Genomic DNA, 13,855 nt, shown 5'->3' with positions numbered 1-13,855 from the left:
GCAGCTCTGTGATCCAGGCTGTCGATAGGGAGTGCAAGTTTTATTTATGAAATCTTGATAGTTGTGTGTTTTTTTAAGAGATATGTCTTATCACCGCAGGACAAAGAATATTCCCCAAGAAACTGGTATTAGAGTGAGACGGAATAACTCTCAGTGCTTGCATGTAAAGATCCAGTAGCATCTTTGCTGAAAGGCTTTTTGACACTCGATTGATTTTGGTTTCCTCTGTACCATGCACTGCAGCTGGGCTTGCCATCCTAAAAAGGTTCCCTGTGTCCTTGTCCTGCTTTTCTATCTGCAGTCCTGTGTCCCCCTTCCCTTCATCTGTCCATTTTTTCTGTATATTATAGGTTTTTCTATCACAGCTTTATCCTTGACTGCCTTGTTATGTTCAGTAATGGCAGGAGGAGTGCAGGAAGGTCTCTGTGCCTGGCAGCAGGGAGCATTGCTTGCAGCGTGACGGGTTCTGCCTCTCCTGGTGCTTTCCTTTCCCTGGTCTCAGGACGTGCTTGCTTTGATGCTGTTTTCTGCACAGTCTCCGGTCATACAGATTTGAGTTTACCCTGGTAAATGCAGATTACTTTTTTCTGTGCCAAACACTCCCCGCTGCCCCCATCTCTCCTCTATGCTATCTGGTAGGAGCCAGGGAATGTGAGGGGGGAAGTAGTGGCAGGCACTGGTTCAGTTTCTAATGTGCAACCATGCAGGTGTCACGTGGAGGGGTGGCGAAGGGAAGGCCTTTTTGTTCTTTTGTGGCACAGTGTTTCCCAGATGCTTTGCCCCTGAGATCCTTGGGGATGTCGTGCCCTGAGGGTGGCCATGCTGAGTCACGCCGTGGGCCTGCCCAAGCTCCTCTACTTACAGGGCACCTGCAGGCAAGTCTGTCGTCCCCTCGTGGCCCTTGCCATTTTTTTGCAATCGAGAGATGTACGTTCAGGCATAGTTATCTGCGTTTTCACCTAAGTAGCGTCTGTTACCTGAAAGAGATTGAATGGATTTAGTTTGATAGGCTGGCAAAATACAGCTCTCATACATGCTAGATGAGATAGGCTTTTAATAACCAGATTTCTGGAGTTGGATTGGTTTCAAGAAGATTACTCGAGCCGGATCTGCTTAAGTATAAAGAGTCATGACATGATCTTGGATTTGTGCGTGCCAGTCAGTTTTGTGTTACAGAGCAGGCTGCTGATGGGATGATTTCTGACTTTGATAGGTGCTTCCATCCCCTCTGTAGAAGGTTTTATTGTTGTGTTCAGTACAATGTTTATATGAACTGCTAGTAAAGGGTAAATAAATACAGCACAGTAAAGTTTAATATGGGGGAGGGGAAAGTATTTAAACTGTATTAGCAATATTTGTTTAACAAGAAATGGATCAGATGTGACATTTATGTGTACTGGATAGCATTTGCTTTAAACAGAACAAAGTCTTGAAATGGAACAGTTTTTGTGTGAACAGTATCAGAATTCTTTTCTTGTCAAAAAGCCAGAGGATTGGGGTGGAATGGGGATGGTCCTCAGGTCCCAGCCCTGCTCATGTCACTGACGGTGTAACCACGTTGCTGAAGGATTACTATGTTCTCATCTCTGATCAAGAGTAAGAGAGTGGAGTCTTGTATCTACAGACTGGATACATTCACAGTCAAATTCCACTGGGAATAGGTGAAAAGGGACACTTGGACTTTCTAAAATTCTCTTGCAGTTCGTTGCACTTGGTTGTGTCTTTCCCCTCCTAGGCTGCTGTGTCTTGCTGTGGGATGCTGTTGAAAAGTTTTGGTTTCATTCCAGAACTAAATGGATTTCAAAGGTAGAAGAAGTACTTGAACTGAAGTAGTAAATTGTAGACATTATTTTTTAATTTCCCGGCGACTGATCTTTTGCTGATGCTGTAACATGGATTTCATCTGGGAATTCCTTTGTAGGTGCTGTAGCAGGATGAGCTGCACAGAGGATTGCTTCTCATTCTGGCAAAACCCTCTTTCAGAGGCCTTGAACTTTTAAAATAACTCTTTTTTTTTTTTTTTTTTCAGAAGTTAACATCCTATCATTTGGGGATTTACACTCAATGCATGTCTTTGGCAAAATTTGGCCAAATACAGGTCATATAGAAACATGATGCCAGTTTCTGCAGTCATGTGTTGGTCGTAATGCTGATGTTAAGAGATAATGGGGGCTGAGGGCTGAGGTGCTAAAGACTTTCTTACTTACGTTCACTATGTCGAAACCCGATTAGCCTGTAAATTGTCTTAATTTTGCTCATCCCCTGTTGCTGACATACAGATTACAATGTGTTACAGTCCTGTCTGTCTTGAAGGCTTTTTTTATATTTACATCCAATATATAACCCTTTCTTGATCTATTGAATTTGAGTCTTTGTTTTATTTCCATCATAAAAATGAAAAGATCCACTCGCCCAGGCTTGACTGCTGAGCGAGTCACACTCAACGTTGTGAACAGCAGTGACCGTTTAGTTAGGACCTGAAGATGAAGAGCTGTACAGAAGTGTTAAGCATTATTACTACAAATTGTCAGTCCATACTTTTCTCCTCCAAGGGTTGTTTAATTGTATAGAGCCACAGTTGTTTTCTTCAAGACATTTGGCCTGAGTTGTGGAAGTCACTGTATTTTTGCTGACAAACTAAACCAAACCAAAACGATGTTAACTTTTACTTTTGATAGCAACAGCAAGTGTGCTTGGACTAAATACACAGCACCTAAAATTTGCAAATTGAATGTTGTGAAATAGTTATTCTAGAGCTAATGCGTGACTGTTGAGCTGATAACAAAATATATGTTGAAAACAGTTTAGAAGTTATTGATTCTTACGTTCAGTTAACCTGTAGCTAAGAGGGTTAGTGATGACAGGGTTTTCATTGAAATGGGGAGCACTTTGAAGGTCACCAAGAAGGAAAATATGTATTGTAGCTCTGTAGTAACAGTCTTGGCCTGCTAAGGGTTTGGGCTACCAGTTATACCCTTCAGCTTTCTATTATAGGGGGAAAGGATGCTGTCAAGACTGGTAAACTAAGCAAAGGAAAATGATGGAACTTGAATCCTTGAATAAGCAAAACCATGATTTTGTATTAAGATAACTTTCTGATGTTATTAGAGGCTTTACTTAAATTTTATTTTGAATGGTTTCATGTTCAGCAAGTAGGAAAATATAATGCTAATTACAGCTCTGACCCTTTCTTTGGCAATTAAGCTGTTTTATTTGCTCAAGGAATTTTAAAACCTGCTGCCAATTTCTTACTGTTATGTTGCTCCTTGCATTTCTTTAAAAACGTAAAGTCTGTATCAGTAGCACCATCTAAATGGATAAAAATGTGCAGTTAATATTTGTGCCGGTTAAGAATCTCTTCTTGTGATGATTTCAAGTATAAGAACTACCAAATGAACCTAGCGGTTCTGGCACATGAAATGTGAATGGTATAATGTTCCCTGAACCTTTATTCAATGAATTGCTAAAGTCATGCTTTTCAAGAACTTTGTGAACTTAAAGCACTTTAAAGAAATATTCTGGGTTTGCAGCAGTGGAGAGCCAATGCCTCTTCTCAAAAAATACGTTGGCTACTGTTATAGGTCAGCCTTTGCCAACAGTTTCCGCAGGAGATGCCAGTTTGGAGTGGAAACTAAGAAATGGGTTCAGCGAAGCACTTTATCCTGTTCTTGGCTTAAAGCACATGAATAATCCCATTGACTACCCACGTGTGCTTTACTGGGACTGCTCACACAGTGAAAGTTAGGCATGTGTTTAAATAACTTTCTTATTTGGGGGCTCACTGCGTGATGTCTCCTGGCAGAGACTTGATTTTCTTATGGCAGCCATCATATGACCTGTGTGGAGGGAATGCAGCGTTGTCTGCTTTAGCCATGCAGTCCAAAGAAAAAGGCTATTTCTGTGTCCACCCCCAATCCGTCCTGCACTTCTCTGGCAACTAATTATCTGTTTGCTGCCAATTGTGCTCTAGTGTTTTTGGCACCCAACCACTCCAACTTGCTGCTCGTACAAGTATTGAATTGCCTTTGTAAGGCAGAGAGTAGTCTTGTCCTTGTTTAAGACTGTATATGTGGTAAAACACGAAAAAAAAGTACATCGTTGTCATAGCTTTCCTCATTTTGGTCAAATTTTGCTCTCTCTGTCAGTAGTCCAACTGAAGTTGATAGATATGCTAGCAGAGGAGAAGAACCATTTCGAAGGCCCAAGCTCAATACTCAGGGGGGCTAAATGGAGTCTTTTCATCTATTGAGTATCTAATGGAAGCACCGTTCTTTATTTGAGAACCTCTGTAAACAGATCATCTACGGAAACGGAGCTCTTTCAGCACACAGGGAGGGAGAAGTTAAATGCGAGGATAGGATCATCTTCAACCTCATATTTAGCAACCGTTATCTCTGGTTTAATACAAAATTGGTCCACCAGCAAAATAGTACAACTTCATGTTAAAATACATTTAGGTAAGTTTTCCACCTCTGCCTCCTCTCCCATCCCCTGCACACACAAGGCAGCAGAAGACCTTGGAGGCAGTATTTCCCTGTGCTTGCAAAAGGGCTGGTCACAGGCAGGGAATTGCTGTGACCTGCTCATGGCGGGTCTCCAGCACCCTCTCCCTTCTGCATATTTTCTCCTCCAGAAATACAACCTCAGCATTAAGTTAGCAGACCTAGAGCCTATATATAAAAGCAAGGCAAGCTAATAGAGAACTACAGTTGTAGTAGACAGCAATTAGTGGGACCAGCAAGCCCAGCACTGCGGTTGGTAACCAGCAGTGCTCCTTCAAACTCAGGATCTCAAACTTTGAGCTTGCTGTACACTCGTCGTGGCTGGTTATCTGTTGTTTTGCCTTTGCTAACGACTTCACCAGAGAAGCCTAGGAAACTCCAAACAAAAGGCTGTTAATCCCAACTGAAAGGTAAAATGAAATAGGTTTTCTCAGGGAGTTTAGTAATCCTAGCTGGCAAAGAGCTCTGTTGTCTTCAGAAACATGTGTCAAAGAATATTCTTTAATGTACAATCATCTTAAATGGAGTACTTTTTCTTTTTTTTTTTTTTTTTTTTTTCTGGAGCTGTGTTTGAAAGAATGAATGGGATAACGTGTAACATAAGCCAGATAAAAAATAATATGAATACAGTACTTCACTGGGGTGGAAACTTGAATGTTTGCACAAACAGCACAGAGGCCCTAAAGTATTGCTGTAACAGGCTGTAACTTCACGTGTGAGGTAGGAAGACAATACTATTTTCACAGGCTGTTAGCGTTTATGCCTTGAGTATGCTTATGAGAATGTTTAAGGTGCTGTAGATCCAATATCATAACAATTATTAGACCTAAACACTGATGAGCAAAGGATTAAACTGTTTAAGAAGTGTATTAACAGGCTTTCAGTTAGCTAATGATAAAGCATTTATGAATTAAGTAGGAATTTTATTTCCAAGAAGTTCTCATGCATTTTCAATGAAATACTCCAATCCACAAAAATCCATATTAAAACAGTATAGTATCTATATTTTTGATTCATCCCCTGTGTATAAATAAAATGTTTAATAGGCACTTTCCTCACCTAAAGCACAGGACTGAAAAGCAAGGACCTGAGTTGATTTTCTAGTTCTGATAGAGACTTTTTGTACAGTTCTGGGAAATCACTTAGCATCTATCTTTCTGCAAGCCAGATCCCGTGATGTTTGTCTGCCTTGCAGAAGTGAAGGGGAGGCTGAGGAAAGGGGTGACTGCAAAACAAGTTAAGAATCTGCCATCAGAAGACAGAACAAATGGTTTGGTTTGGATAAAAATAATCTGGAGTCATTGCACATATGTCTAATAACTGCTGATTTATAAGAATCAAGTTATGAAGCTTTAATAAATGCGTATTTTTTTAGACAGAGCTGCAGTATGTTACTAGCTGGGAATACTATATTGATTTGCTTCATATCTGCATATTTTCCCCCTTAGATATGTAGTAGCAAGCAAAAATGTTCAGTTTCTCAAATGAAGGTCAGTTCAAAGAAACATGCAAATGCTAAAAAATTTCTCTGACTCCCCTGATTCCACAAAATTGATTTGGAAATCTTTCAAGGATTGGCTTTCTTCACTCTAAGCAATTGCTGAGAATTTTTTCGTTCAGCGACATTACTGGCTACTTGGATAGTTCTTCACCCAAGCCTGGGGAGTTCTTTCTTGTCTGTTACAGCAAGTGACAAGTTTTGAATGACATCTGTTGGTTAGTACCAGCAGTGGCATTTACATTAGAGACTACAGGAACTATTGCTTACACAGGAAAAGAATTTAAAATTCACATGCTAAAGACAAACGGATGAGGCATTCAGCTCAGTGGGAACGGTAACGTCTACAAAGGTCAATGGGATGAGCTTTAAGTACAGAGGAAAGAAAATGAGAACGGATGAATCCCTAGGTCTTTGAATGGTCTTTGATCCCCTTTTCTTCTCTTCATATGGTCATTAATCTATGAATAGTTTTATAATATGCCTGGGAGTGATCAGAGGTTGAATTTAGATCCTTTCTGGGCTATACATGGATTCTAATGAATCCTCTCATTTTGTGTGTATATATCTTATTAAATTAAAAACAGTCTCTACATTGCTAATAGTAATAATGTATATTCACTGTTTTAAGTTGGAGAACTTGTTAACTCTCCCCATGGAAATTTCTAAGGCACTGAACAGAAAGTGAAACACACAGATATGTCCAACTATTAACTCTCACTTTTCTGCACTAGAACTGGAGATAATTGCTTTTCTTTCTCTGTGTAGCACTTTCAGACCATGTTAAAGACTAAGTTGAATGTCCTAACTCTTCGGAAGGAACCTCTCCCGACAGTGATCTTCCATGAACCAGAAGCCATCGAGCTGTGCACCACAACTCCCCTTATGAAGACCCGGACTCACGCTGGATGCAAGGTACTTGGGAGGATAAACTTAAGGAATGAGACCATTGTGAAGACGTTCTCTGTGTGTGTGACGACTCTAAAGAGCCCATAATAACCAACATGGTTACTGTTGTTGTTCTGGAAACCCCGTTAGCTGCTACTATTAGTATAAGGTTTGTAAATCAAAAAAAGGCACTGAATGTTTCTGAGAGAAATTCTGGGCTTCAGTAAAAAAGGGTTTGGCTGTGTGGCACAATACATGTCATGGAGAATTTCTAACAGTCTGCAATGAACATCGCTCGTAACACACCATCACTGTTTCTCTAAATGCTAGTGCTGAGATGGGAGATGAAGGGACAAATGCCATGTAGTTGCATTTAGCAATCTGTACTAACAGAGAGATACACCTGCTGAAAACAGGGTAGCAGATTAAAACTCAAGGTTGATTTTTTTTTTAATTATTATTTTTTAAAAAGGTGGGGGGGGGGCAGAGGAGAGACTGCTAGATCTTGATTCGCTTAAGCAACAAGATGAATTTGCCCAGTAACATCAAAGCACAGCTTCTGAAAAAGCTCTTCTTCAAAGTTTAAAGAGCTTTGAGTGTGTTCTTCTGTGGTAAGAAACCATATAAAAATAGCAAACAAATCTGCTCTGTTTGCACCTTCTGTTGGAGCCATTTTCCTTGGTAGCAGAGCTCGCCTAGCCTTGCAGAGCCATGGGCAGCCTTGCAGACTCAGCTGGGGGCCAGTCTGGCTGGTGCTGCCAGTTGGGGCTTGGTAGTCAAGTCCCCTTCGCCTGTCCAGGCTGTCACTTGTCAGGAGTGTCCACCCACCCTCGAGGGTTGTGGTGAAAATGGAGAGAACTGGGCTTGAGCCTCCACCGCTCTGTAATGTGTCAGCTCTAGGAGAGCCATTGCCTGATGCTACATGTACTGGATAAGGTCCAAAGTGCAATTAAATGTCCTAGCCCCCTCCCCTGCCAGCGTGTATACACACGCGTGTGTGCACACACTCTTCCTTGTTGGAAGATCTGATGTAAGTGAGATGGGGTTGGAAGAAATTGCTTCATGGTGTGTTCCCCTGCTTCTCTTGGTATACTGTACAGATGGCATGGGCTGTGGGCACGCTCCGAAGGGCTTTGCTTGGGCACCTCCAGCTCTGGCACTTCCGCAGCGAAGTTTCTTCTTGGGAAGTGTCATTTTTGTTTGACTTCTTGCCTGTCACACTAGCCAAGAAACAAGACTGCTGCTGTGTGTTGAAGCAGTGCTGCCCTGTGCTGATGTGATGGAATGCAGGGCAAGGGACCCTAATATGCTTTGTACGGTAGCTCCTAGCATCTGCTTTTCCACGGTGGTGTCTTTTGTCCTTTACGTTGACATCTAATGAATTTTTAGAGAATACTAGCTATCATAAAAATGGTTCACAAAGTATCTGGCTTTCACCCCTAGTGAGAGAGAGTTCAGACATAATAATGCTTTCTGAAATCAGTTTATCTCTGTGAGTGTGTATAGAATTTAAATGAACCTTTTCGCTTAACCTACAGTCCTTCAATTGGAAAAGATGGGTTGCGGAGAGATGTTTACCCCCTCAGTGAAGAGAATCTTATTCTATATTTAGAGATCTCTTTTATTTATTCATTTATTTTTCCTGCAATGTAACATAGTAGTGGTGACTTGGGAACATCTGCTGCCACAATGCTCCCCTTTTCCTGCTTGCACTGTTTCTCCTTCTCCCCTTCCCCCTGTAGCTAGTTCACCTCCTGCCAGTGCTGGAATCCTACGGTGGTGTTTTTGGGGTGGTGGCCAGCCCATCTTCAGACGATTCAGCAGTTGTGATTTCCAGTACCCACCTTGGGAAGATGATTCCACATATCTGTTGTTCTTATGGCTAAGAAATCCTCTCCAGTCATTAACTGAAAGGCTCTAACAGTCTCTCTGGTCACAATCTCCTTCTCTTTCCACTCTCTTTTTTTCTGACTAAATTTATTCTTCTCTTATGGGGCTTGTATCCTCCAGCTGTTTATAGGTAATTAGCCTTCCTCTCCTCTTTCCCCTCTGATTATTAGTTCCTTGCTGAGTGATACGATAATAGTGTTGCCATAACAAAGCCAGTATTTTATAATACGACTTTTCGCTCTGTGTGGTCTGATCTGTCCCTGTTATTCCAGATGCAACGGGGGAGATGCTGTGGTGCTGCTGGTACCACTGAGCCTCCTCTCTGGTTCTGAGACACGGGCTTTTCAGGCAAGAGCACAGCATCCAGTTTTTACTTTCTTTCATGAGTCACACTCTTTTGATCCTTAATCGTTTTATTCCTCTCGACTGAAATCCCTCCAATTTTTCTATGTAATCCCATTAATGAGATAGCATCATTCTTCTGACATCTCCAGACATCTAATTTTATTGCACAGTTTTAACATAAGCCTCAGCTGGCACCATCATGTTATGGGAACTTGACACATGCAATTGCTTTGCTGTTCAGAGGTCTGGGCATTGGTTTTCTTATGCGATTGCACTTTCCCTTGTCCTTTCCTCACAAGACTGGCTTTTTTTTTTCCTCTTTCATTTGGCATTATTGCATCCTGAAGAAGCAAAACTCTTGCTGAGATCCAATCTCATTCTGTAATTGAATAGGATGGTTTTAAGAATAGCGGAGAAATGTCTTGCTTGAAGTAATCTAGGGGCAACCCCCCAAAAATCTGGAAGGTTAAATAATTGAACAAATTCTGAGAGCTTCACTTTCCCGCCCAATTCCAGATCTGATGGTGTTTAGGTGTTTCCTAAAATATATTTTTTACTGATAGCAGAAGGCTTAAGACTCATTCCTCCTCTTAACTGCATGTCTACATCTGCCTGCTTGGGCTGGCTGCGCTGTCGCCATTCCCACCCTTCTCGACTCGTGGCCATGATTTCACCAAGCAGGAGAAACAGATAGTATTTGCATTGATTTGCAGCACAGAACTTTAGGTGCACATGTTTCGGAGTTTGTGCTGCTGGTTGGTCATTGAGACAGAGGTTGGCTTGGAGGCTGTAATTTCCAAGGGGCACCTTCTTGCCCCCTTCCCCTCCTTTCCCCACCAGTCCTGTTTGCAAATGGGGAGCGACAGCCCTGCGCCCTGGGGTTGGACTGTCGCAGCTCCACTCAGCAGAGAGCCTAAAACAGAAAAGGATTTCTGGGTACAATAAAGCACTTGGACTCTTGTTTTTTCCTGAGGTTTTGTTTGCTTTCATTTGAGCCATGGTGTACGTTAGGCGAGAGGCAGGTCTTTGGCCCCTGAGGAACCACAGCTTCTTGTCCTCCTCCAGCTGAGGCTGCCGGGGCAGGGCAGTGGGATGCCGTGCCCAGAGGGTTGTCACCTCTCTGGCAGGTGCGGGTGAGCACCCATGTGCGTCTTGCGTCTTCCCTGCGACAGATGTAGTGTTTGTGAATGCTGGCGCATCAAGTGTTATGGTCAGTAGCTGCTCCAAAGAATGAAAAAGTCCATCGGGCTTATTGTATACCTGTAAATGGCAAGTCTCGGCTTAAGCTAAACCACCCTGTGTTGGGGAAGGACAAAAAAGAGTGAGAATAAGTCTTTTTCTTCCTAGATGAACCACACTTTGAATCACAGGTTCCTAATTTGCTCTTATTTAAATAGAACGTGTTTCCGTATACAGGCATGAGTGTGATTCATATTTTTGTATATAAAAAAGTGTCCATCCTTGTTCAGATCCTAAGGATTTGATTAGACCATGGCTGTCCTGCTGCTTTGTAGGTCTTTCATGTCAAATGTTGTGCACTCTTGTGTTTCAGCTGGAAACCTCCTTTTCCCCTATCACAGCACTAAGTACCACCAGATGGAAACTGAAAATCTGGAGTATCTCCAGAAATTAGTTGCTCTCTACTCAGAAATGCGTGCTTTCTCTGCGCCTTTTAACATATTTTGTTTAAGTTCTATGTGTTTTATTCTTCCTTAATGTGCTAATCGGCTTACGCTGATTCTAATGTTTCTTGATTTCTGTCCCTTTGAGCTATGGTGGTGGCATGAAGGGAACTGCCTAAGCGACTCTCTCTCTCCTGCTCAAGCTTTTCCAGGCACTGCTGCAGTAATGCAAAAGGACAGAGGTTAAAAATGCTGCCTGCAAATTTTGAAGTGGTGTCACAGGTTTAATTTTTTTTTCTTTTTCTTTCTACTGGAAGCCTCTTCAAAGTGAAGTCAGTGCTGAATAATCAGTTGCTCGTTCTTATCCACCTGGGTCAGGTGATCTTATTCTTCCCGTTCCCAGCAGTGGACAAGCTTTTCTCAGCAGCCTGGGAGGCTGAGATGAGAGGTCCATAAAGAGTGCAAATAATAGCATTCTCAAGAGTATGCTTTTACTAAATGGCACAATGTATATTAATGATATGGTGTTTGCACGCATGATACTTGTTGCTTCCCTGTCTTATTGGATTGAGTTGGTGACATTATTAATTCAGGCTTTGTAGAAGGTATGATGTTGAAGTTTCTGTGATGGTGTATCTTAGTTGAAAATTGATGAAAGTCTGGTTTAGCAATTTGTATAAATGGTGTTAAAGTGGTACTGGCGTTTTAAAATCAAGTCCTGCACATATTGATAGAGATTTAAAAAATAGCCAAGAAGTAATATAAATAAATGGAGCTTGGTCTTTCAGAATAGCTGAATCGCTTCATTCACAAGGCAAAAAGAAAATGATTTTTATGCTAAGCTTGCTGCCAGGTGGTGGTTATGGGCAGGGTTTACTGGGGGCTTGTGTAGCAGGAAGGGGCCATGGCTGGGCCTCCTTGGCACAGTGTAGTGTCCGCAGGTACCCACTGAGCTCGACTCTGGGACATGTCTGATGTTACACCCATTAACTGGGCCTGCAGTGCTTTCTGGGAGAGCAGGGCAGTGCCTGCGTGGCCTTAACCTGTGCAGTGACAAGGGGCTGGCTCTGCATTCCCACAGCCTGCCCTCCGGATGCAGCTCCCTGCCCTTTCACAGGGGCAGCCTGTTGCCCTGGTTGCTGCTCTTCTCCTGGCCTGGCCAGCTGCTGCCAAGAGTTTTCATTTTCCCTTTCATCTGTCTGTCTTTCTCCCATTTTTCTTCTTTTCCCAAAAGTAACTTTCACCACTGGAGACAAGGCATGCCATCAACAGTGGGCCCTACTCATAAATCTCTGCGCACGTGAAATTGTCTCAACATGCTTTGAGCAACAGGATTTGCACCAGTGTAGCAGAGACTGGAAGTTAGTCTGCAAGGGAAAAAGTCATAATAAGTTTATAGGATGAAGAGTGAGTAATATTGATCATGATCCGATTATGATTCATGGAAATAAAATGTTTCTCATTGGGATGCTTATTAAATAAACAAAACATTGTCTTAAAATTGCCTTGCTAGATCTGATTCTAATTCCTTGGGTAAGAGAGTCATTTAGGAATAACGTCTGCTCAGATATTACTGCCTATTTTTGGTTTTCTTGCCGTGTTAATTTTGATTGCAAAGGCCTTGCAGCAGGACTGTCTCTTACCACATGCTTGCAAAATACCCCATTTATGCTCTACCCTAGATGCCTCTGCAGCAAATGTATTAATGTTGTGTTGCTGCTTTTATTGGCCATTGTGCTTCTAAAACTTAGACTGTCTAAAACTTCTTAAACTGTTATTCTTTTTTTTTTCCTCTCTAGGTTAGACTTCCCTAAGCTGTTTTGCCCAGCATTTCTGTCCTATGCAGCCTCTGCCACTTGTGTCCCATCCTAATCAGCTCAGCCATGGCGGTGGCAAAATACATTATTGCTTTAGCTTTCAGGAGATGGCGTGCTCCCCATCTTCTGGGCCTGGTGGCCCCTCAGCATTCGGAAAATGGCCAAATTGATGAACCATCCTCCCAGCTTTGTGCAGCCCACACAACGTGGTTTTGGTAGTGGTGACCCCAGCCTCATACCTCTTCCCCTTCATTACTCCCCAAAACTCAAACTTTTGCTCTGGCCAGCTGGAGAGTAGGTGAATGTCTCCTCTCTGCCTCACTGTTACTGTGTGTGGGTTGGTTTTGTGTGTCTTGAAATTGAATCAGTCAAAATTAACGCAAAGAGAACATTGTCTCTCACTTCAATACATAGAGACTAAGGTGCTCTTTCCTGTTTGTACTGTCCTGTTGGCTCAAAAGGGCTGAAAATATGCCCTAAGACTATCCGAGATGGGGAAATACAGATGACATAAATGGGTGTTAACAATCTAGCATTTTACTTAAATTTCCATAGATAATTTAAAAACCCCACTCTCCTTGAACGTTTATTGCTACTTTGGCTACTGAAACCGTAGCTGGTTGGAAGCTGCACATATTCTTAAAACCACCTCACTTTGTCCTTATAAAACTTAATAAAAATGTTCTCTGTGCAGCTATAGCATGGTCAGGAATGGTTGTTTTGAGTGGAGGCTTATCCATCTGTAAATATAAGTCCAGCTAGCTGCCTGGTCTTCATTACCATTTAGTAAGCCTGTAATAATAAGATGGCCATTAACTTTAATAAAGAAACAAATTAAACAAGTGAGACAAGCTAAACTGTACTATCACTCCCCAGCCTACTGTTTTCCACCATTTTTAATGTGAGTGTGAAGCACAAAGCTTTTTTTCTTCTTGCTTCATTAAAGGCTTTCTGTTGTTATCCTTAAGCATTACATATTTTGTACTGTGAATTGAGACTTTCTTTTTCTGCTTTTTTCTCCCTTCATCAAATGAACGAAAAGGACGCATGTGAAGTCTTGCATGGGGAAAATTTTAATAGCTTTGCTATGGTTAGATATAGTGCTCGTTGGTGAGAGATAGAGGCTTTAATGATGTATTTTCCAAAAGTGAAGTGCACAAATAAACTAATGCCCCAACAAGTACACTATGTGAAGATGAAGTATTCTGTTTACTTTTTTTTTCCATGTAGTGTTACAGAAATGAAAAAAAAAAAAAAAAAAAGAAATGCTTACTACTGAAGTTAGGGAAGAGT

General features: G+C 41.8%; 1 protein-coding gene across 2 annotated transcripts in view; it reads left to right on the top strand.

The window, feature by feature from the left end:
• The window catches only part of PID1 (phosphotyrosine interaction domain containing 1), a 90,216-nt gene that overhangs the window by 28,425 nt on the left and 47,936 nt on the right, over nucleotides 1-13,855 (top strand). For both annotated transcript variants that reach the window (XM_054206852.1, XM_054206853.1), the window contains exon 2: nucleotides 6,769-6,915. In XM_054206852.1, the coding sequence (XP_054062827.1) occupies nucleotides 6,769-6,915 (147 nt within the window). The remainder of the gene's footprint in view (nucleotides 1-6,768; nucleotides 6,916-13,855) is intronic.

This window comes from Rissa tridactyla, chromosome 6 (genome assembly GCF_028500815.1).
Source record: "Rissa tridactyla isolate bRisTri1 chromosome 6, bRisTri1.patW.cur.20221130, whole genome shotgun sequence".
NCBI classification, from domain to species: Eukaryota; Metazoa; Chordata; class Aves; order Charadriiformes; family Laridae; genus Rissa; species Rissa tridactyla.
Note: the sequence above shows the minus strand (reverse complement) of the source record. Positions and strands in the feature narration are given on the sequence as shown.